Source organism: Leuciscus leuciscus (assembly GCF_965113295.1).
Source record: "Leuciscus leuciscus genome assembly, chromosome: 2".
NCBI lineage: Eukaryota > Metazoa > Chordata > Actinopteri > Cypriniformes > Leuciscidae > Leuciscus > Leuciscus leuciscus.
The window spans coordinates 40,066,030-40,090,115 of NC_138726.1; the positions used below are offsets into that span (position 1 = coordinate 40,066,030).

The 24,086-nt window shown below is 40.2% G+C and overlaps 1 protein-coding gene across 1 annotated transcript; it reads left to right on the forward strand.

The window, feature by feature from the left end:
* Positions 1 to 864: 864 nt before the first annotated feature.
* LOC309492916 (paraneoplastic antigen Ma3 homolog) lies at positions 865 to 7,606 on the forward strand (the record flags this gene model as incomplete). Its single annotated transcript, XM_082161956.1, has 3 exons — positions 865 to 1,185; positions 1,227 to 3,923; positions 7,557 to 7,606. Exons 2-3 carry the CDS (start codon positions 2,240 to 2,242, stop codon positions 7,604 to 7,606), a joined length of 1,734 nt encoding a protein of 577 aa, XP_082018082.1. The 5' UTR covers positions 865 to 1,185; positions 1,227 to 2,239.
* Positions 7,607 to 24,086: the final 16,480 nt, after the last annotated feature.

A 24,086-nucleotide genomic window follows, 5' to 3' on the forward strand; every position in this document is an offset into this window, starting at 1 on the left:
CTATCAACACCATGGACTCGGAGGTAGGCTGCCCTGGCTAATCTATCCATAGATAGCAATAACCGAGGAATTGGAAGCTTGTTAGTAGATTTTCTCTCCGCCATCATGCTTCATGCAATCTCCAGGCGAACTTCAGGCGTGGCGTGTGCATGTGATATTAACGTGCGCGAGTGAGGGGGGATCTGTGGCGTGTGCACGACCTGTGATTGACAGTCAGATCTCACACCCCCCTGCGCTGATTGGACCTGATGAAGCGGGAGCGCTGGATTTTTGCAAAACAAATAACACGCTCCAGGTGGAGTTAGAAGCTCGGGTTTTTTTCTAAAACCACCTTATTTATGTTGTTCTGTCGGATTATAGTGTCGATTACACTGAATATGATCAAAAAAATGTTAGCTTTAAACTAACAATAGGAGGACAGTATGCAAGTGCTGTGACAGTTTAAGCTAATGCAATACACGTATGCATACTATATGTATGTGTTGATTGTGTGCCAGTATATCACGAAACGCTCAGCATGAAACTTTGCACGTTAAGTTCATATTCTGAGTCCATCTGCTTGCCTGTAGCCTATATAATAGCCTACAGCCTACTTCCCTAATAAGGTGCAAGATTGGTCTTTCATATCACTATCAACGGAAGGGAAATCCTTGAGTATGAGGTATTGAGGGAAACCGATTATAATCCTGTTCATGGTAGAGAAAGCTGATGACATGTAGAATACACAGGGAAAGTAACAATGAAGTTATTGAATGAAACATAAACACAGCTTTTGTGTGTTTATCATCTTTTCCGCATATACTGACACATAATCATTTTCATTTTATGAATGAATGTCTTCGTCAACAACAAGTGTAACCCTGTAAAATAAAAATGTATTACAAAAAAAAGAATTAATTAAAGAGTTGGTAAAATAATAAAATAACCAGAAATTAGTAAAGAGTGTAAGAAAAATTATAAAACCAAAAAGAAATGCATCAGTGTGATGATTGACATTTTATTGTCCAATTACGTGATGTTTATGTCAAAGTCCCGCCCCACCACGTTAGTTGCTGTATGGAGGGAACCATTTTCTTTTCTCTGCGTGACTGTGAGACGAGCAGCAGCATAACTTTATGTAAAAGTTAAGATCGTCAGAAAGGATTGAAAAAGAAACATTTATATGGTCGATTTTCTTTGGATTTGGTCAGGTTTTTTGTCCTACGCTGGAACTGTGTTCATTTCAGCGTTACGATCTAAGATGGCGAGCCTTCCCAGCGAGATGAACATTGATTGATGCAAGATTTGAGTTCACATCAACATCTGGATTTGGGTAGGAAAGTTCTGAGTGCCTGTTAGCTTTTTCAACGGGACTGAGTTTTGTTTTTGAAAGACTGCTCAGAGTATTTTGTTTTCCTGCACAAACTGATTTTTTTTTTGGAACTATAGAATCATTTTTCCACAATTCTAAGGAACTGTGGATTCTCCGAACTGAATCTTTTGGATCGAATCTTTTGAATTGAATATTTTGAATTGAATCTTTTGAACTGAATCGTTTGAACTGAATCTTTTGAATCAAATCTTCCAAACAAGCTTGAACTGAACTTTTTTTGAACTCATCCTTTTGGATTGAACAGTTCAAACGAGTATTTTTGAACTAATTTAATTGAACTGTCTTCTTCTAAACTGTTTGTTTACACATTTTATTAAATTCTGATGTTATTTTTGAATGTGATTCAGTGAACTGTCCAATTTTACAATTGTAAACATTAGTAAATGTTTATGGGGTTGTATTTGCTATTGATATTGAAGGTGTAGTATTCTAGGAATCCTTATAGCCTAGAGGGTGCACCCAATTGATTTAACGAACAACAGAGAGTAGTGAAATTGTTCATTTATTGTGAATTGAATTGAGACTCTATCACTGTGACAATTTGTTGATATTTATTTTATTTTTATTTGTTTCTTTTGAAAATCAACAATTACATTAATAGTTCATTTAAATACAAAGATTTCCTTTATTATTTAACCAGTGTTGTCTTTATTACACCTCCATAGTCGAACCTACTGGCCTAAGGATAATATTAGTAACAAGTGCAATATTATTTGACACGTGTGCTACATAAAAGTGGTGAGCCAGCCAGGAGGTGTAATTAATAGCTTTATCTATACTTTACATCCAAAAGAAAAAGAGAAAAAATCGACGAAAGAGACATTCAAATCAGTTTATTAGTGTGCCAAGTAAATTTACATTGAGGACATGGAGATAGTACAGAAGGAAAGTGTCAAAGTTGTAAATGCTCTTCTAGTCAGTGGACCAATTAACACTCTTGAGGATGAAGAGGTCCTTGATCTTCTAAAACGTCATGGATCCATCTCAAGAGTCCTTCCCATTAAAGATCCTGAGTCCAAGTATCATGACCACACCATTGTAGAGTACAACTTTGGATCAGCTATTGAATCAATAAGTCCCTTGCTACCCCTTAGCTACACCGATAAAGACGACCCAAGCTTAACTTACCAGATAAGATCCCTGAGCAGTGTCTACTCTTGTGAGGAGAGTTTTGGTGCCACAACCTCTTACTTATCCACCTTGAAAACCATTGCTAAGCAAAGTGGAAAATCCTTCAGTGCTCTGCTACGAGAGGAACTCTCTCAGATATCAAGCTTTCTAATTCCAGATGAGGTGGATGCAAATGAGCCTGCACTTGATGAGCTCAATTCCATTAAAGAGCAGAATGCATCCAAGAGGAATGTCCAGAGTCCTTGTTCCATTCTCAATGAGCCAACACTCAGTCAAGATGACTTACCAAGATATGAAAAATGGTTGTCAGACACCATGAGTCACGTTCAGCTCAATCCTGCTGAGGTGCAGAAAGTTATTGTGGAGCATATAGTTAAGAGCGAAGTCGCTGCAGCAATTCCATCTACTGCTGTAGTTAGGCTCCGCCCTTTCTCGGGGAGAATTCCCCAGCCTAACAATGAATCTGATTATGACACTTGGCGTTGTAATGTTGAATTACTCTTTGATGACCCCTCTGTGTCTGACTTACAAAGAGTAAGGAGAATTATGGAGAGTCTCTTACCTCCTGCCACTGATATCGTCAAGTCTTTAGGGCCGCGTGCCTCTCCCAGAGCTTACCTTAATGTGCTTGACGCAGCTTATGGCGCAATTGATGATGGTGATGAGTTGTTCTCAAAATTCATGAACACATTTCAGAATGATGGAGAGAAAGCATCTAGCTATCTTCAAAGGCTTCAAGTTGCTCTGAGCAAGGCAGTCAGGGGAAGTGGAATTAAATCGTCTGAGGCCAATCATCATCTTCTACGGCAGTTTTGCAGAGGCTGCTGGGATGACATCCTTATTTCTGAGCTTCGTCTCGAAACTCGTAGAGACGACCCTATCGAGTTCCAAGACTTGCTGCGTTCCCTTAGAACTAGAGAAGACAAGAGTGCACAGAAATGGTTGTGCATGAGAAGCCACACCAGTGCTTTTAAGCAGAAACCACAAGCATCACCTAGATCTGCTCATGCTTATAGCCAAGATACTACCATTTCAAGCAAATCCCCTCATGAGTCAAAATTGTTGTCTGAGACTGCTGAGTTGAAGAAGCAAATTGCTGAGTTAAAAGAACAGTTAACTTCATTGACTCTTCCAACGTCCAGAAAGACTGTCAAACCCAAGCATAAGACATTGCCCTCTTCCACTACTCCTGAGTTTGTTGCTAAGCAACCGTCCAAGTCAAACAGTGATCCTGTCATGAAATCCAGACCACGCCCTGGTTACTGCTTCAGATGCGGTGAAGATGGCCACATATCTGTAACCTGCGAAAATTCTCCGAACCCCAGGCTAGTTGAAAAGAAAAGAAACGAACTGCGGTTGAAGCAACAGGAGTGGGATAGAGAGAACAGTCATGTTGGTGCCGTTTCTTTAACCCTCTGGAGTCTGAGCGTTTTTTTGGGCCCTGGGGGTGTTCTGACATGCCCTGACATTTGTGCTTTTTTCAGTTGCTTATAAACATATTAATGGCAAAGGTGTAAATTCACTCTATATAGCACAAACAGGACTACAATAATATGTGAGCCACATGTATGTACATGTTTTCATTTTTGAGAGAATAATGTTTATGCGTGGTTATCGAAAAAACTAAAAATTAAAATTTTTGAAATAAGACCACAAAACACATACTAAATATGTGGCAATAAGACTTTTGACTTATGGATGTCGTCGCCTATAGTTTTTTCTTCAAAATTATGTGAAAATAGTCTTGCTTTATCGTTCACATAAAACCATACATTGATTTAAATTGATGTAAAACAGGTTTTGCTTGGAAAGCCAATATGCGAGGGGGCGTGAACGAGGAGTGGTTTACACCTTAGAATACACCCACTCTGCATAATGATGAGCCATTCACTCAGGTGTGACACTGACTGACAAAAGATATATTTAGAAGAAGACTTATATTGACCATTTAAGATTTTGCTTACATCTATCTTGTAAATATGTTTTGCTATTTTATTAAAATGGTTACAATTACAACAATAATTACAATTTCAACAATATTTCAAGTGTACTCTTTCTTTGTAAAAAAAAATGATTATAGGCCCTACATTTTATCTATGTATTCATTAGTTTGAATATAACCAACATTGGAACAGCTAACATTTTACATTTACATTTACATTTAGTCATTTAGCAGACGCCTTTCTCCAAAGCGACTTACAAATTAGGACAAAATTCAGCGAGTCATCATAAAGAGGCAAAAGCAACAACAACGCAAGAAGTGCTCAAAGTACGAAGTTCAGGTATTATTCAGAGTAGCATAAGCCTGATAAGTGATGTTACAAAGGGAAAGGAAAAATTTTTTTTTTTTTTTTTTTTTTTTCTATAAGGTTAAGTGCTCACGGAAGAGATTGGTTTTCAGCTGTCTTTTGAATGTTGTCAGGGATTCTGCATTCCGGATGAGGGTGGGGAGAGCGTTCCACCAGCATGGAACTGTGAATGAGAATGTTCTGGAAAGTGATTTTGTGGCTTTCTGTGATGGAACCACGAGACGTCGCTCGTTGACCGATCGTAGGTGTCTGGTAGGGATGTAGACTCGTAGGAGTGAGTGAAAGTAGGAGGGAGCTGAGCCTGTGATAGTTCTGTAAGCAAGCGTCAGTGCCTTGAACTTGATGCGAGCAGCGAGAGGTAGCCAGTGCAGAGAGATGAACAGAGGAGTGACGTGGGCCCTCTTGGGCTCGTTGAAGATAAGACGAGCTGCAGCATTCTGAATCATCTGTAGGGTTTTGGTTGCACATGCTGGAAGTCCAGCCAGAAGAGCATTGCAGTAGTCAAGCCTAGAGATGACCAGGGCCTGGACGATGAGTTGTGTTGCATGCTCAGTTAGGAAAGGCCTGATTTTCCTGATGTTGTGCAGTGCAAACCTGCATGATCGAGCTGTCTTTGAAATGTGATCTGTGAAGGTCAGCTGGTCATCAAACGTTACTCCAAGATTTCTGACCGATCTTGATGGGGTGATTAATGATGACTCTAGCTGGATGGTGAAGTCGTGCTGTAGAGACGGATTGGCAGGGAGGACGAGAAGCTCAGTCTTTGCCAGGTTGAGCTGCAGGTGATGTTCCTTCATCCATGTGGAGATGTCCGCCAGACAGCTTGAGACCCGTGCAGCTACTGTGGGATCATCTGGTTGAAAGGAGAGGAAGAGCTGCGTGTCATCAGCATAGCAGTGGTAGGAAAAACCGTGTGCCTGTATGATGTGTCCCAGTGATGTGGTGTAGATGGAGAAGAGGAGGGGACCAAGAACTGAACCCTGGGGAACCCCTGTGGTCAGCTGATGTGCTCTGGATACCTCACCTCTCCATGCGACCTTGAAGGACCTACCTGTGAGATAGGACTCAAACCAGTGGAGTGAAGTTCCTGTGATGCCCAGTGATGAGAGGGTGGACATAAGGATCTGATGATTCACCGTGTCGAAGGCAGCAGACAGATCCAGGAGAATGAGGACTGAAGATTTGGAAGCAGCTTTTGCGATCCGTAGGGCTTCTGTGACTGACAGTAATGCAGTCTCAGTTGAGTGTCCTTTCTTGAAGCCAGATTGGTTGACGTCCAGCTGGTTGTTTAGAGACAAGAAGGATGTTAGTTGGTTGAAGACAGCTCTTTCAAGTGTCTTCGCAATGAATGGTAGGAGAGAGATAGGTCTGTAATTGTCTACAAATGATGTGTTTAGCGTTGGTTTTTTGAGCAGTGGAGTAACCCGAGCCTGCTTGAATGCTGTAGGGAAGGTGCCAGTATGGAGGGATGAGTTGATGATGTGTGTGAGTGATGGTAGAAGTGTGGGAGAGATGGCTTGTAGAAGGTGTGAGGGGATGGGGTCAAGCAACATCTTAGTTGATGACTTTATTTTTGACAAAAATAGTATTTTATATATAGAAATGGCTAAACAAAAGCTTATTTGATGTGGCAGTATATTCTACAGTAAAAACTGTACCCAAATCTGGTCAACAAAATGTTGTCTTTCATATTTCGTCTGACTGTAACGTTGTTTTCATGAAATATTAGGGCATATTGTTAATTTGCAGTTTAATACGTTGCTTATACAAATAGCCTACATTTTATTTCAACATTCAGTCGATGTTTACTTATCTCAGTATAGCAATACAGTTTGCTAAAACATCATCATTCATTCACACACGCGATTTAAATTTAAACTGTCTTTGCCAGCTGTGGTAAACAGCGCGCATTCATGCCGTTTATTCATTCATAAACAGAAACCCACGTGAAGAAATTCACGTGAGAAGGAAAAAACTTACTTGTATTCCTCAGCTCGCTCCTCGATATACCCGCACTTCTGAGGGACATTTTCGATTAGTATTATTCCTCACAGCGCTGCAAGACGGTGTAAACAATGATCTAAATAAACGTGTGTGTTTTCTCGAGCTGATGGGGGCGTTCACAGGATTGCCTCAGCCATTTGCGTTTGAATAGCGCGCGCTCTCCGTGGGCGGGGCCGATTATAACGTAATGAGATGAGATGAGCTCGACTGGAATCGCTCTCTTTTAATACAGATTTCACAAGATGAGAATAATTGTTTTTTTATATAAATGACTTCATTTAAAAGAAGAGAATTCAAGCTTCATGCCTGTCTGTCTGTATGTCTGTTTGACTGAGTATTCGCTGAGTTATTGTTAATTTTCGGACGCGTTTCAGAATGGACTTCACTGGCAGAGAGAAGGCAGAACTCGCTTCGTGTTTATTTTTCTTTATTTGGCAAAAAGCACAACACTTTGTTTTTATTGTGAGTATACACAAAAATAATACACATTTAACAGAATCGATTGATGTATGAAACTCCTATGGAAAATCAAAGTCAACAGAGTATTTATGAGTTTCTTTTACACTAATAAAAAAAAAGCGAGCTGGTATCGCCGGCGATACCGTAGACCTCAGGGGGTTAAACGCCTAACAGTTCCAGTTGCGGGACAAACTGGAACTAGGGAACCTAAAGGTAGTCCCCCCAGAATAAACTCAGGCCCACGCAACAAATCTCCTTCACACCACAAATTCCGTATTCAGCATCTGGTCGGATCCAAGTGTACAGCACAAGTCAGAATCTCAGGGACTGAATGTCATTGCTTACTTGACACAGGGTATCAGGTGACCACAGTTCCTTGGTCCTTTTACCAGGCTTGCTTGATTAATCATCCTATCAAGCCCCTGAATCTTCTGCTTGAGGTCAGTGGAGCAAATGGTCAGCCAGTTCCATACAAAGGATATGTTGAAATTCCAATAACTTTTCCAGAAGACATGGTTGGATCTGAGGTTGAAATTTCCACACTGGCACTAGTCGTTCCTGACTTCAAACCAGAAAAACAATCTCAAGTCTTAATCGGGATGAATACGCTTGATTCTTTGTATGAGGAATGTTCTAACTTGAATATCCTTGAACACCATTCTCCACGATACGGGTACAGTGCTGTGCTTAAAACTCTGGAATTACGGCATAAACAGAATGCCAATGGATGCATTGGACTGGTGAGACTACAAAGCAAGGAGCCCGTATTGATTCCAGCACAGCAGACAGTTGCTCTCTGCGGAAAGGCAAATGTGAATTGCTTATCCATAATAACTAAAGAATGTGTTCTTCTGGAGCCCCCATCAAACTCCTCCCTTCCTGGAGGTGTTCTTTTCTCAAGAGGTGTAGTTCAGGTGCCATCATTTTCAACGCAAAAGTTGACTGTCCAGTTACGGAATGAGTCCCATCGGGCTGTAGTACTGCAGCCAAATGCTGTGGTTGCTGAGGTGCATGCCATCGAGAGTATCATCCCTCAAGAACGCGAGGTGGGATCTGTACCTGCTGGTCGGAGCTGTTCCGAAGCAGTGATTACTTTTGACTTTGGGGACTCGCCGTTGCCTAAAGAGTGGAGGGATAGGATCAGTAAGGAGCTCAGTGATATGTCTGATGTGTTTGCTCAACATGACCTTGATTTTGGTCGAACATCCCAAGTCAAGCATCACATAAAGCTTTTTGACGAAACCCCTTTTAAACAAAGAGCCCGTCCGATCCACCCTCATGATCTGGCTGCTGTCAGACGGCATTTGCAAGAGTTAAAAGAGTCAGGAGTCATCCGGGAATCTGAGTCTCCTTTTGCATCCCCAATCGTAGTCGTACGTAAGAAGAATGGCGACGTAAGACTATGTGTGGATTACAGAAAGCTTAATTCACAAACTGTGAAAGATTCCTATGCTTTGCCGAACCTCGAAGAGTCTTTTTCTGCTTTAACGGGTTCTCGATGGTTCTCTGTCCTGGACTTGAAGTCTGGTTATTACCAGATAGAAATGGAGGAGTCTGACAAGTACAAAACCGCCTTCTCTTGTCCCTTAGGATTTTGGGAATTCAATCGGATGCCGCAAGGACTTACCAATGCACCGAGTACATTCCAACGCTTAATGGAAAAGTGTATGGAGGATCTACATCTCACCGAGGTCTTGGTGTTCCTTGATGATTTAATAGTGTTTTCCCAGACCCCTGAACAGCATGAAGAACGGCTTCTAAAAGTATTGAGAAGACTAAGAGAGTATGGGTTGAAATTATCCCCAGAAAAATGCAAGTTCTTCCAAACTTCAGTTCGGTACCTAGGCCACATAATATCTGAGACAGGAGTCTGGACGGATCCTGAAAAGATCAGTGCTCTTAAGACCTGGCCAAAACCAAAGAACCTAAAAGAGCTAGGATCATTCTTGGGATTTTCGGGATACTATCGACGGTTCATCCGCGATTATTCCAAGATAGTGAAACCCTTAAATGACTTAACTGCTGATTATGCCCCGCTGAATCGTAAGACCATGAACAGTGAGTTGAAAGGAAGTTATTACAACCCAAAAGAGTCATTTGGGAGCCGATGGACAACGGTTTGTGACGAAGCATTCGACACCATTGTCTCCAAACTAACCAGTGCTCCTGTGCTAGGTTTTGCAGACCCGACTTTGCCTTACATCCTCCACACGGATGCAAGCACCACCGGTCTTGGCGCCGCATTATATCAGGAGCAAGATGGAGAGAAAAAAGCCATAGCTTTCGCCAGTAGAGGTCTTTCTAGAAGTGAGTCTCGATACCCCGCCCATAAGTTGGAGTTTCTTGCTTTAAAGTGGGCAGTAACCGAGAAATTCTCTGACTACTTGTATGGAAATCACTTCTCTGTCATAACTGACAGTAATCCTCTTACTTACATTCTAACTTCCGCGAAGCTTGATGCCATAGGTTATCGTTGGCTATCAGCACTAGCCACATTCTCTTTCGACCTGACCTATAGATCCGGAAAGCAAAACCAAGATGCCGATGGGCTATCAAGACGCCCTCATGGCGAGCTGATCAATGATATGGTATCACAAAAGGAACTGGAACGGATACAGCAATTCACCGCCAAACATCTGGGTGGAGACAAAGGTGTTGTCATGGACTGTGCTGTTGTACAAGCTGTGTGGGACAAGCATCTGATTCAGCAAGGATGTGGAACTTCTGTTGCTCTAGTGGAGTCCTTGGCAATGGAACAGGAGGTTATTCCTGATTGTTTTGCTCAAGACCTGACGGAAGATGAGTCTGCAGTACCCGGTGTAACTGGTATAGACCTGCAACGTGAACAAAGGGAAGATGTTGTCCTGAACCAAGTCATCAGCCACTTAGAAGAAGGTCAGATGCCATGCCGGACGGTGGGGTATGAATGTCCAGACTTTCCCTTTTTGTTGAGGGAGTGGAACCGCTTGGAATTGAGGGATGGAGTTCTGTACAGACGACGACAGTTGGATGATCAAACAACTTACCAATTGGTGTTACCTGTCAAGTTCCGTGCTATGGTGCTGGAGAGCCTGCATGATCAGATGGGCCACATGGGAGTAGATCGCACCCTCGACCTTGTCCGTTCTCGCTTTTATTGGCCAAAGATGAGTACTGATGTTGAGAGGAAGATTAAGACCTGTGAACGGTGCATTAAGCGAAAAGCTTTGCCAGAGAAATCTGCCCCCTTGGTCAACATCCAAGTTACACGTGCCCTTGAGTTGCTCTGTATAGACTTTCTTTCCATTGAGCCAGACCGAAGTAATGTCCAGAATGTACTTGTCATGACGGATAATTACACCAAGTATGCAGTTGCCATACCCACCAACAACCAGAAAGCCAGGACTGTGGCTAAGTGCCTCTGGGAAGGATTCATTGTCCACTATGGTTTCCCGGAGAGGATACTAAGCGATCAAGGAGCCGACTTTGAGTCTAAACTCATCAAAGAGCTTTGTGAGATGGCAAAAATTCACAAAGTACGCACAACTCCTTATCATCCTTGCGGTAATCCAGTAGAGCGCTTCAATAGGACGCTTCTAAACATGTTGGGTACCTTGAAGGAACAGGATAAGTCGCATTGGCACGACTTTGTGAAACCGTTAGTGCATGCCTACAATTGCACAAAAAATGAGACCACTGGATTCACGCCTTATGAGCTCATGTTTGGGAGGCGACCCAGACTGCCGGTAGATCTAGCCTTTGGGCTACCCGTAGAAAAACCTGTCCATGAGTCTCATTCCAAATATGTCCAAAGTCTCAAAGCCCGACTTGAGGAGAGTTACCGAATTGCTACTCAAAACGCTTCAAAGTCTGCAATGAGGAATAAAGACAGATTCGACAAACGAGTGAAAGAGTCAACTCTTGACGTGGGAGATAAAGTCCTTGTGAGAAATGTCCGAATCAGGGGAAAACATAAACTCGCAGACAAATGGGAGCCTACTATCCATGTAGTAGCAGAACGGGTTGGAAATCTGCCCGTTTATAAAGTTCGTCCACAAGATAAGGATGTTCCTCTACGAGTGTTGCACAGGGATTTACTATTACCTTGTGGTTTCCTTACTTCGGAAGAAAGCGTTCCAGATGCAGAAAACATCTCCAAGCCTAAGACACGAAGCCAAAGAAAGAGAGAACTGATAAATGAGGAACAATCAGATTCAGAGGATGAAATTAGCATATTCCGTAGAATTCCTGCTGGAGAAACAAAGATAACCTATGCATATGACACCGCAAAGTCAAAAGTGGGTGATGGAAAAGAAAAAGACTTACCTCAGAGATCCGACTTACCTCAGGAACCAGACTTACCTCGTGAAACGGAAATACCTCAGACTGTAAACAGTCCAGCTAACATTCTTCCGCTGGATGAAAGTTTAAGAGAGGAGACAGAAACTTCTGAGCCCAAAGATCCTGAAGTACAAGAACCTATGTCAGCAGGAAACGAAATTGAAGGAGAATATTTACCATCATCCGATCCAGCTGGTGATGAGGAGGAAATGGATGTGCCCACGGATGCTCAGGATCTGGAAGAAGAAACAGAAAAAGTTAATGCATATGCAAGATCAAGTGCACATCATGACCTAAGGCGATCAAACAGGGTACCAAAACCTCCCAAAAAATTCCATTACCCAGAGTTGGGTAATCCCCTTACCTCAGTTGTCCAAAACTTGTTCCAGTCCTTGAGTGAAGCAGTGGTTTATTCAATGAGTCTTGCTGATTTACCAAAAGCTGACTTAATACTGCCCAAGAGTTAACTGAAGAGTCAAGTAAAGGACAATACGCAAAGAGACTTGCTTACCTTTAAGAGGGGAGAATGTAACCCTGTAAAATAAAAATGTATTACAAAAAAAAGAATTAATTAAAGAGTTGGTAAAATAATAAAATAACCAGAAATTAGTAAAGAGTGTAAGAAAAATTATAAAACCAAAAAGAAATGCATCAGTGTGATGATTGACATTTTATTGTCCAATTACGTGATGTTTATGTCAAAGTCCCGCCCCACCACGTTAGTTGCTGTATGGAGGGAACCATTTTCTTTTCTCTGCGTGACTGTGAGACGAGCAGCAGCATAACTTTATGTAAAAGTTAAGATCGTCAGAAAGGATTGAAAAAGAAACATTTATATGGTCGATTTTCTTTGGATTTGGTCAGGTTTTTTGTCCTACGCTGGAACTGTGTTCATTTCAGCGTTACGATCTAAGATGGCGAGCCTTCCCAGCGAGATGAACATTGATTGATGCAAGATTTGAGTTCACATCAACATCTGGATTTGGGTAGGAAAGTTCTGAGTGCCTGTTAGCTTTTTCAACGGGACTGAGTTTTGTTTTTGAAAGACTGCTCAGAGTATTTTGTTTTCCTGCACAAACTGATTTTTTTTTTGGAACTATAGAATCATTTTTCCACAATTCTAAGGAACTGTGGATTCTCCGAACTGAATCTTTTGGATCGAATCTTTTGAATTGAATATTTTGAACTGAATCTTTTGAACTGAATCTTTTGAATCAAATCTTCCAAACAAGCTTGAACTGAACTTTTTTTGAACTCATCCTTTTGGATTGAACAGTTCAAACGAGTCTTTTTGAACTAATTTAATTGAACTGTCTTCTTCTAAACTGTTTGTTTACACATTTTATTCAATTCTGATGTTATTTTTGAATGTGATTCAGTGAACTGTCCAATTTTACAATTGTAAACATTAGTAAATGTTTATGGGGTTGTATTTGCTATTGATATTGAAGGTGTAGTATTCTAGGAATCCTTATAGCCTAGAGCAGGGGTGTCAAACTCATTTTCACTGAGGGCCACTTCAGCATTATGGCTGCCCTCAAAGGGCCGGTTGTAACTGTAAGACTTTTAAAATGTTAATATATTGTCTCTTTATTTGATTATTACTTATTTAAGTTACAAATATTGTATATGCATTTGCAGGGGTGTTTCTAGGTTTTAAAAACATCAGGGGATGAGCCCGAAACATCAGGAGCTGGGTAATAATGATTTGATACAGATAATATTGTATTATTGTATATATGCAAGGGCAAACTGGCTCAAAATTCAGCTCTGGCACCGTACTAGCCACACCAGCACACATTACCACACAGTCATGCGTATTCAAATGTGAGGTAGTTAGGGGGGTTCGGGGGCATGCTCCCCTGCTAAAATTTGGATTTCTCTGACCTACATATGTGCATTTTAAGGCGTTTAAAGGCCAAATTTTTTTTGGGATAACAATAGCTTGTTTAAAAGCATGTCAGTGGGCAGTAGCATAAATTATTTGTCAAGATAACAGATTCTTAAAAATGAGAATGAGGATAAATGTTGCAATGAATGATCCACACTACAAAATGGACTGCAGAATGTTTCTGCTTATTGTTGACAATACACATATTCCAAACGGGAATGGCCTTAAATGAGAAATCTTTCAAGGATTATTTTGCATAGATGTTACATTTCAATCAAAAACCAGTGCAATCTTTTTAAAACTAATCAGTTTAAAGTTCAATTGTTCACTCCTAAAGACAGTCACTTGTCGCCACCTACTGGCTTAATGATGCAAGTGGTGCAAACACAGACAAGCGGGGTGATACAAATGGTGAAAAGGCTAATACTGGTACCTATTTTAAAATAATATAAAATATCAATATATTATTCTTTAATCAGTTCTATGCAGCAGAATCAGATTTAACAGATTTTTTTTTTACCAATTGTCGAAATAAAGTAGGCCTATAGAACTACAAAGCTATTTTTGTCAGAGCAGGAGCAGATCAGGGAGAGGGCCAGTGAACGAGAGGATCGTGATTCGTGTAATTTTACCAGTGTTGCCCAGCACGGCTATACACCATGTTACAGCAGAGTAGTAGGCCTACTATTGCAAAAAGAAACAAGTCCAGAGAAATTTCATGTCGGCACGTTTTTTAAGCGGACTTTGCCTTTCCAATGAGCGTGAGCAGAACTCGCAACACTCACTCTCACACACACACACACACACACACACACACACGGAGGTTGCTTGCGGAACATTGAGCAGAACGCGCTGTGGACACGGAGCAGAGAGCACAGCGCAGTGAGCGCACACACACAGCGGAACCGAGGGGAACGGAACGAAGTTATGCATCTTCGGAAGCGGACTCGCACGCAAAGTCATAAAACACGCTGAGCCAGAGTCAAACCATCGCCGAACACGGAGGGGCGCGGCGGCTTTTTAGTATATTTCGGCCAAAAAACGAAAATGTTATTTTCGGCCGAAAATTTTCGGCAGCCTAAATTTTATTGCATTCCTAATTTTAAGACACCCATATGCTCTCGCGGGCCACATAAAATAATGTGGCGGGCCGGATTTGGCCCGCGGGCCTTGAGTTTGACACATGTGGCCTAGAGGGTGCACCCAATTGATTTAACGAACAACAGAGAGTAGTGAAATTGTTCATTTATTGTGAATTGAATTGAGACTCTATCACTGTGACAATTTGTTGATCTTTATTTTATTTTTATTTGTTTCTTTTGAAAATCAACAATTACATTAATAGTTCATTTAAATACAAAGATTTCCTTTATTATTTAACCAGTGTTGTCTTTATTACACCTCCATAGTCGAACCTACTGGCCTAAGGATAATATTAGTAACAAGTGCAATATTATTTGACACGTGTGCTACACAAGCGCTTTTGCACCATCTGATGGTGAGGTCTACTAACAGCAGATGGAGAGTATGCTCGGCAATCTACTGCTTTCCCTGCAGTTCCTGGACGTCAATGTTGAATTTACTGTCGAATTTGAACCACTGAATTTGTGGAAGCGAATTTCCAAAGCGAAATAAAATGGACCGAAAATTGCCTGTTGAATATTATTGGTTGTATTTTTAAACAGTTTGAATATTTTGGAAGTGAAATATGAAAGGTGAATATGGATTATTGAATTTTTAATAATGAAAAGGTGTTTGAAATGTGTTTAATTGAAATATTCACAGCTTAAATATTCAACCATGTTGAATTTCAGCCCATAAAAATGCAAGCCCTAAAAATACAATGCGTTAAAATGCAAGCATGGTTAATGCAATGCCTATTTTTTTTTTCAAGTAGTGCAATTCAACAGGCTTTTTATTTCAAAAACATTTGACATTATTCTACTTCCATATTTCTGGCTTAGCATCTCACTTTTAGGAGTGAAAACTATTACCAACCATTTGATCAATTCGCTCTTTCTCCTGCTTTCAGTAGCAAGCCCTTCCTTAGCTCCATGCTCATCTCCTTATCCTTATCAGTCACCCAGCCTCCTTACAGCTTTTGGCACTTTCCTGCATTTGATTTACTGAGCAGCAGGGCTTTGAGGCCTAACATAAAAATGCTAAACAAAATCTGCCACTGATGCTTTATTTACTTCCTGCACAGTTTGTCTCGGGTTGTTTGTTGTGATGTGAAGAAATGACTCAGGATGAGTCCATACTGTGCATTTTCTGATTCTTTGCCATCTGCACATTCATCTACATGTGAGCCATGAGTGGCACAAGGACTGAGATTTGAAGCAAGAATAAATAATGATGGAAGAGTATAGCTCAATTTTTTATTTTTTCTCATTTTCACATCTATGGACAATTTAGCACAGGGAGAGCATGCAAACTCCACACAGAAAGGCCTCCTGGCCATATGTCTATTTTAGCAGCATCAAGGTAAAAAAAAACATCTACAGCACATCAACTATAAACATCCAACACTAGTTCTGTTCACCATCTAAACTTATCTATGCTGGGATTCTCATCATGGCAAACAAGGCATGCCGCAGTAGGAGAAGCATGAAGGAAGGAGAAAAGAGGGAGAGCAGACAAAAGAAACTGAATAAGAAAAATAATTGGAATAGTAAAGATGAGCAAGAAATTGTATTTGATGGAATAATGACTGTGAAAGTGTTAAAGAAAGAGAAAAAAAGTAAAAGAGTAACTGAAAAAGTAAGAGAAATTGAGGTTACACTATTGTGTGTGACGTTTATTACAAAGTGTTTCCGTATTTTGTTGGATTAGTTGTGACAGAGGTATATCACACATCTACATTATTAAGGGGTATATGATTCATTCTTCCATGACTGCGCAGCTGTTACTCCGTTAGTGAAATGGAACCAAGTATTACGTATACAGTAAGCTTTCAATTGTAACATTGAAAGGATTTTAATGGATTACACAGCTCCTCGTTTAACTTTCCTCAGGAAATTATTCCAGCACATTTAGAAACTGACTTTTGACTTAAATTAGTTTTGCTGTCAGCACCCAGGCCACAGTTAATTAATAATTCACACAGTAATTAAGATTCAGATTAGAATTAATGTCTCAAATAAGGGAACCAAATCAGGGCACAGAACTCATAGAGAGAATTCAGTTGAGCGCTGGAGCTTTGTAATGGATGTCAGTATAGTCTATTTAAATATAAACTCACATAGGTGAAGTTATCTAGCTATGAAAACATCTTTAACATCAAGAGACAATTTAATAATCATAAACAAAAATAGAGTTCAGGAAACATTTTGTTGCCAGGAATACAACTGTAAGGGATAGTTCACCATCATATACTCAACCTCATGTCACTCTAAACCTGTATGACTTTCTTCTGAAGATACCTTGAAAACCAACATTACTAACTTTCAATACATGGACGGAAAAAAATCTAAATAATATTTTACATAAAAATCCCTGTCACTTTTTTTTATTATCAATAGCCCTGCAGTACAATGAAAGCTCCATTCACTGTAATCCTCTATAATAGTTGATTATCAATCACAGTGGATGTGTGAGTGAATGAATGGATAATGTACATGGCTGATCAAATTTAGTCTTGTGACACTAAATATCTTTTGACAGCTCAATCCACTCAGCCTTCACCTCATCACAGCCTTTGCTAACAGCATGTCTGGTAACACTTACAGTAAAAGCATTAATTCATTTTGGCACGCTCACAGTCCTTGATGGCATTTTTCACAACAGTTTGCATGAGATGCCTAGCTTAAACAGTGGCGCTTCCATACTGAGATGATTCAGTAGTTTATAGTGTGTTTTAGAAAATTACCCAGCAGTGTATGTCTGGTGTCTACATGGGATAAGTGGGGCACATCAGGTGGAGGTTATCACAGCGGGCTCACACAGTCTCATCCACGCACTGTAATCAGTCTGCTTATGGGTCATAAAGGGCAATGGGCCCACCTTTCTGCCTCTGTCCTATTGCAGCATGTGGAAATAGCTATTGGATTACTTCTGACACAGATGTGCCTGTGTTCGCAAAGAGGATTGTCAGATTGATTATAAAATATATTGAGGTTTCCTCATGTGGTTCCATTCATTCCCTTTGATGCTGTACAGCTGTCATTTCTCTAGGGAAACCTTTCATTTAGCTCTTAACCACAGATGACATTGTTACAGTTTTTTTATTATTTTTATTATTCATGTTATTATTTCATAATTCCATAACTGTGATGTATATTTCATTCTGTTGACCTTAAGTAACTTTGCAACTACATGTCAACTAACTTTCATTACAGTATTAGTAGACTGTCTGCTTAATATCTGCTAACTCTTTATTGTGATGGTCCCCCAAAAGACATACTACTGACTAGTAACTTTGCAACTACATGTCAACTTATTCAAACCCTAACCCTAATACTCTACTTATACTCTAATGAGAGTTAGTATAGTAGGTGCAACACTAATAGTCAACAGAATGTTACAGGGACCATCAAAATAAAGTGAAACCCAAAGATTTGTATTATTCATAATAACTTATAGGTCACTTGAGTGGAATCAGTTAATCTGAATTCATGTGAATGACAGACAAAAGTCAAAAGACAAGAGTCAAGTCAAACCTTATTTATAGAGCACAAATGTACACATCCATAGTGTATAAATTCCCACCGATTTCAAGGTCCTTACTAGAAAGGAAGTGTTTTACTTTTGCCACAGATCTAAGTTGGAAAAATCTACACTTAACGTCTGCATTTGCATGCTTGTCAAATTGGAGCAGAGGATCAAAATAGAAATGATTTATTGCATGACTGTGTAGGTTGTTACTTAAGGAGCCTAACTGTCTTTTAATGGAGTTGTTAGTAGCAACAGGACCTAGCAGAAGCACTTCAGTTTTATTTTCATTCAGTAGGAAATTACATAGAAAATTTGATTTAGTATTTTATTAAAAAAGATCAAAATTTACATTCACCACTGTTCAAAAGTTTGGGATCAGTAATATGTTCTTTTTTTCTTTAGAAGAAATGAATACCTTCATTCAGCAAGGACACATTAAATTGATCAAAGGTGACAGTAAAGACTTTTACAGTTACAAATATTTATATTTCAAATAAGCTGTTCTTTTGAACTTTCTATTCATCAAAGACTCCTGAAAGAAATGTATCATTGCTTCCACCAAAATATTAAGCAACTGTTTTAAACATTGATAATAATAAGAAATGTCGTTAAACTAGCAAAAGTGGATTTGGACACACCCTAACAGCACTTGCGCTGTGCGCTTTAGATCATGCGCTTAGATCGTTGTCTATGGAAGCGGCAATAATAATCCTTTTCATTATAATTAGACGACACGTTTAATTCATATCAGATACACATTGTGTAAGTAACTTTAAAGTTTACTCTATTCTTCTCCCAGTTCACCGGCCACTTACTTTCATGTACAGTATATTGGGAGAAGTGGCTGAATTCAGGTGCTTCTAAATCCAACAGATCCGATTCTCTGAACTGCGCAACAAACTAACATGGCGGCGCCCATCGCGCATACAGCTCAACTAACACGATCGTTTTAAAGGTGTTTAAACAACAAAACACATCCACTTGCACATATCTGACAATCGGAATATCAGATATTTAATGCTATAGCTAACAAATTTGTGAATATTTTGAATAAAAAAGGAAAATTTTAATAAAAGCAGATCATCAGTCATTCAGCGCTATTGTGGCTGCGGTGTGTCACGTGACAAGCAATGACGCGTCACCATGGAAACAATAAAATGATACGTTCTAAATAACGGTCGCCTTGAAAAACCTCACGCTTGGGAGTCAGCCAGAATATTTTAAACGTACGTGTGAAAAGGTTAATCCTTGCATCATTCTCCCAGATGCTTCTGAAGATTCCTTCTCCTGGATTCACTTTATTTCACTCAGCAGCCATGGCGAACACTCTGCCCAAAACACTATCGGCACAGCCTCTTGCCCACACTACACACTGACTCCCACGGGATGTCAGTGTCACATTCGCATGGGCCTCTGCATCTACTGTGGGGAACATGGCCACTTCCTTTCTGCCTGCCTGAGCCATCCTGCATCTCCAGCTTCCACACACACACATTGGTGAGTTCAGCATTCAATACATGTGCTCAAGGGAAATCCCTCAAACTCCCCCTGCTGGTCTACTTCATCTCTTGTCCATACCCTGCCGGCCGTGATCTCACCTAGGCGGTGACTTTGTCACTGACCTCCTCCCTCTCAAAGAACACCACCATACTGGTAGTTATTTGCCCTTTCTCTAAAGCTTGTCGCCTCATTCCCCACCGCAAGCTACCTTCAGCACTGGAAACCGCCAAAGATCTCAGATCGAGGACCCCACTTCATTTATTGAGCCTGGAAAGCTTTCTGTCAACTTCTCAACATCAACATCAGCCTCACCTCCAGGTATCACCCACAGTCCAGCAAGCAGGTAGAGCATCTCAACCAGGAAATTGACTGGTTCCTATGAACCTACTGTAGCCAAATACAGTACTTCACAGTATGATTGGAATCGTTCCTTACCCTGGGTAGAGTATGCGCAAAACTCTCTCCACAAACCCTCCATGGGTGTGACCCCGTTTGAGTGTGTACTAGGATTTCACCATGTCCCCACCACTTTTTGCCATGGTCGATATTGTCCCCACCACTTTTTGAAACATCTCACGGCATTGGTGTACCTAATACAAAAAAATAATATATCTCCAGTTAACTAGCAGCAGAGCATTCATTTAGTTTGTTTGTTAAATAAGAGGCGATCTAGCGCTGAAATGTGTTGTTTTTTAAATGAAGCTGAGCGCTTGTTGCTGCTGCTATCAGCTTTGTGGATACAGCGTTCTCTTGTGGCTCGCGCACAGTCTTCACTTGGAAGCGCGCTTCAATCTATCGCTTAATGCCGTTGAGGAGACTCTCTATTCGTTCCGGTGAAATCACAAAACAAACTGCACACAAACGTGTCCCTGCTTGATATACAACCACTGATGAACATATTCGGTTTTGATGAGAAAAAAAAACTATACGAGTGCGGATTAGAACCCAGAACCTCTGACATGCTTGGCAAAAATTCTACCCCAAGACCATAAAAGGGATAGTTCACCCAAAAATTTAAATTAGCCCTTGATTTACTCACACTCAAGTCATCCTAGGTGTATATGACATTCTTCTATCAGACAAATACAATCGGAGTTATATTAAAAGATGTTCTGGCTCTTCCAAGCTTTATAATGGCAGTGAATGGCTTTATATTTTTTGAAGTCCATCAAAGTGCATCCAACCATCATAAAAGTGCTCCACGTTGCTCTAGCGGGGTTAATAAAGGCCGACTGAAGTGAAGCAATGCGTTTGTGTAAGAAAAATATCCCTATTTAAAACTTTAGCGACTAAAATAACTAGCTTCCGGCAGACGGCCGTACGCATCGATTTGCGGCGAAAGAGTAACCCTTAACCTTGACGCACAACGTAATGACGAACGCGTAAGCTTCCATTCATGAATTAGAAGTCTGAAACGACAATTTTTACAGAGAAATGTCGGAGGAGCTTGAGTTTGTTGCCCAGCCCTGTTTGTTTGAACCGCGAGAGGCGTCAAAGCTTACGCTACTCCTACATCCTACGTCATACATCGCGTCAAGTGTTAACTCGCGTCAACTGTTTTGGCGTAAGTCGACTGGCATAGGCCGTCTGCCAGAAGCTAGTTATTTTAGTCTATAAAGTTTTAAATAAGGATTTTTTTTTTCTTACTTGAACGCATCGCTTCACTTCAGAAAGCCTTTATTAACCCCGCCAGAGCCATGTGGAGCACTTTTATCATGGATGGATGCACTTTGATGAACTTCAAAAAATATAAAGCCATTCACTGCCATTATAAAGCTTGGAAGAGCCAGGGCATGTTTTAATATAACTCCGATTGTATTCGTCTGAAAGAAGAATGTCATATGCACCTTGGATGACTTGAGGGTGAATAAATCATGGGCTAATTTTCATTTTGGGGTGAACTATCCCTTTAAATTACACAAGCAATCTTTGCGGATCTATGAATCTATAAATTGAAATTTATTTCTGGACATCCTGATGTTAATATTTCTGAAATTTTTTTATTGTACATATATCTGATTTAGCCCCAAAAAATTGGCCCTTGAGAGGATCCCAAATCTTATAGTCACCACAATGCTAATTGAATGGATTTGTTTGACTTGTCAGCTGACTTTCAACAGTGAGATAACAATTATTAGTTTGAAAAACACTGAAGTGCTGCTGCATTATAACAGGTTTTGATAGAAACACAGACACATTTTTACAGCCTGTTTCTATGGCATGGTAGTATGAAACCCTATGCATATTGTAATGTATTAGCGGCAGGTATATTACGTTGATGAGGATTAGTTACAGAGTGTAAAATTTGGATATTGGTATAGTGATACAACATACAGTCATGTTTGATATCACATTCTATATGTCATGATATATGTCATGTTTGATATCACATTCTCACATTTGAAATTAATAACTAGAAGAATATAACAAGTGCTGCACTGTGATAAAGGCCATTTGGCCAAACAAACATCTCTCTCTCTCTCTCTCTCTCTCTCTAACACACACACACACACACACACACGGAGCTGAGTGGTGCATGATCAAGGATCTCCTATTGATTTATATGAGGAAAAACAACTTGAGCTCTGTAGATGCTGGAATTTGCATTCAAAGCTGACATTTCATACCCACTGGTTAAACATACAAACAACACAGTGAAATTGGAAACTTTTATCTATGATCATTTAATCAAGTATGGTGAATATTTTATTATTTGTTATAACCCTGCTTTTAATGAGACAGTGAGGGGGAAAACAGAGAAAGAGAGAGAGAGAAATTATTAATTTATTTTAACTTTACCTTTGGACTATGATGGTCCCCTGAGCCTTTGAATCGGAGTATGACTCATCTTCATTTATAAAATGCTCAACATCAGCGTTAAGAAATGGGTTTTGTGGAATGAATGTAAGTCTCCAACTAATTACGCTCAAATCTTAGCTTTGTGATACAGCAGCACTGCAATCATTACAAAAACACTACATGATGATCTTTCCCGAGGGGCCAACTAGTCTGCATCTGCGGGAGGGTGAGTGGGCAGGGTCTTAATATAATTGACCGATACAATGCAAATGAGTTCCATTGAACATCATCTTGTTCTTTTGGCCATATCTATCAGGCTAGATACTGGACAAACATTTTAAAGGATTTGATGCTAGGTGGGTATAGCTTTGTGAAAACCATGATTTACCTAGACATTGTTTTCTATGCTTTACAAGAACAATCTCAGAAAAAATTTATATTTACTAGTATTTGTAGATGCGAAATAAACTTTTACTAATTGTAAATTGTCTAATTGTCTATTTATAGAGCACAACTTCTGCTTTCATCATAACATGTTGAAAAAAATATGCCTAAAAACCCCTTTGCAACGTTAAAAGGCTGATGTCTGACTAGTGTGGTAAACAATGTTTTTCCAAAAGTTACTGAAATAAAACAGAATGTGCAATAACTTCATTTCAATGTTAAAATGACAATTTAAACACATTTCTGTCATGACAACTCTCAGAGTGATTGGCATGGTAATGGGAATGACAATGTTGTATGTTTGGTCTTGGCGGAATAGATCTGCTACGCTGCTGCTGCTGTAGAGCATGCAGGTATTGGACTTGCTACTGCCAATACATACACGACACGCTGCTGTGAGCAAGTAAGACATGCTGCTGCTGTACAATATAGCGTACATGAATTGCAGATCTATACAGGTGGAGCTAGGGAAGGTGGAGGGTTTCTGAAGCGCGCTGCACTGCTAAGGCAAATGCTACCCAAGTATTTGAAGGTTGAGCAGCGAGCTCATTGGCTACTGATACGGCAGGAACCAATTAGCTGTGCCCTATAGATAATGATGTGATTATGAACAGGTGAGTAAAAGGACCTATTAGCCTGCACCATCTAGGGCCCTATCTTGCACCCAGCGCAATTGACTTTGTACACCGACGCATGTATCATTCGTATTTGCACCCGCGCAAAGCGGACTTTTCCCTCCACAGAAGCACGTCGGTTAACTAAGAAATACACTTGCGCTCCCGGGGGCGGTTCAGCGCAAAGAGGAGGCGTGTTCCGGTGCAAACGTTCCTTCATGCTATTTTACAGGTTTAGAAAACAATTGCGCCACTAACCAGGAAAAAATAGTTTAAAGTCAGTGGCGCGTTGCGCATGTTATTCATATGCTATTTTAAGGGCGCATGCTTGGCCATAATCAATGTAGCGTGTGCACAACGCGCACTTTGATTCTCTCATCTACACAGAAGCAGCAGTTTTCATTTTTGCAAATCATACATTATTACGATAGATAGATAGATAGATAGATAGATAGATAGATAGATAGATAGATAGATAGATAGATAGATAGATAGATAGATAGACAATTTATTATAAAAGCATACATCTAACTTACACATTTACCCAAATTATCATACGCTTGTTTAACCGAAGTTAATTTGGGTGGGTT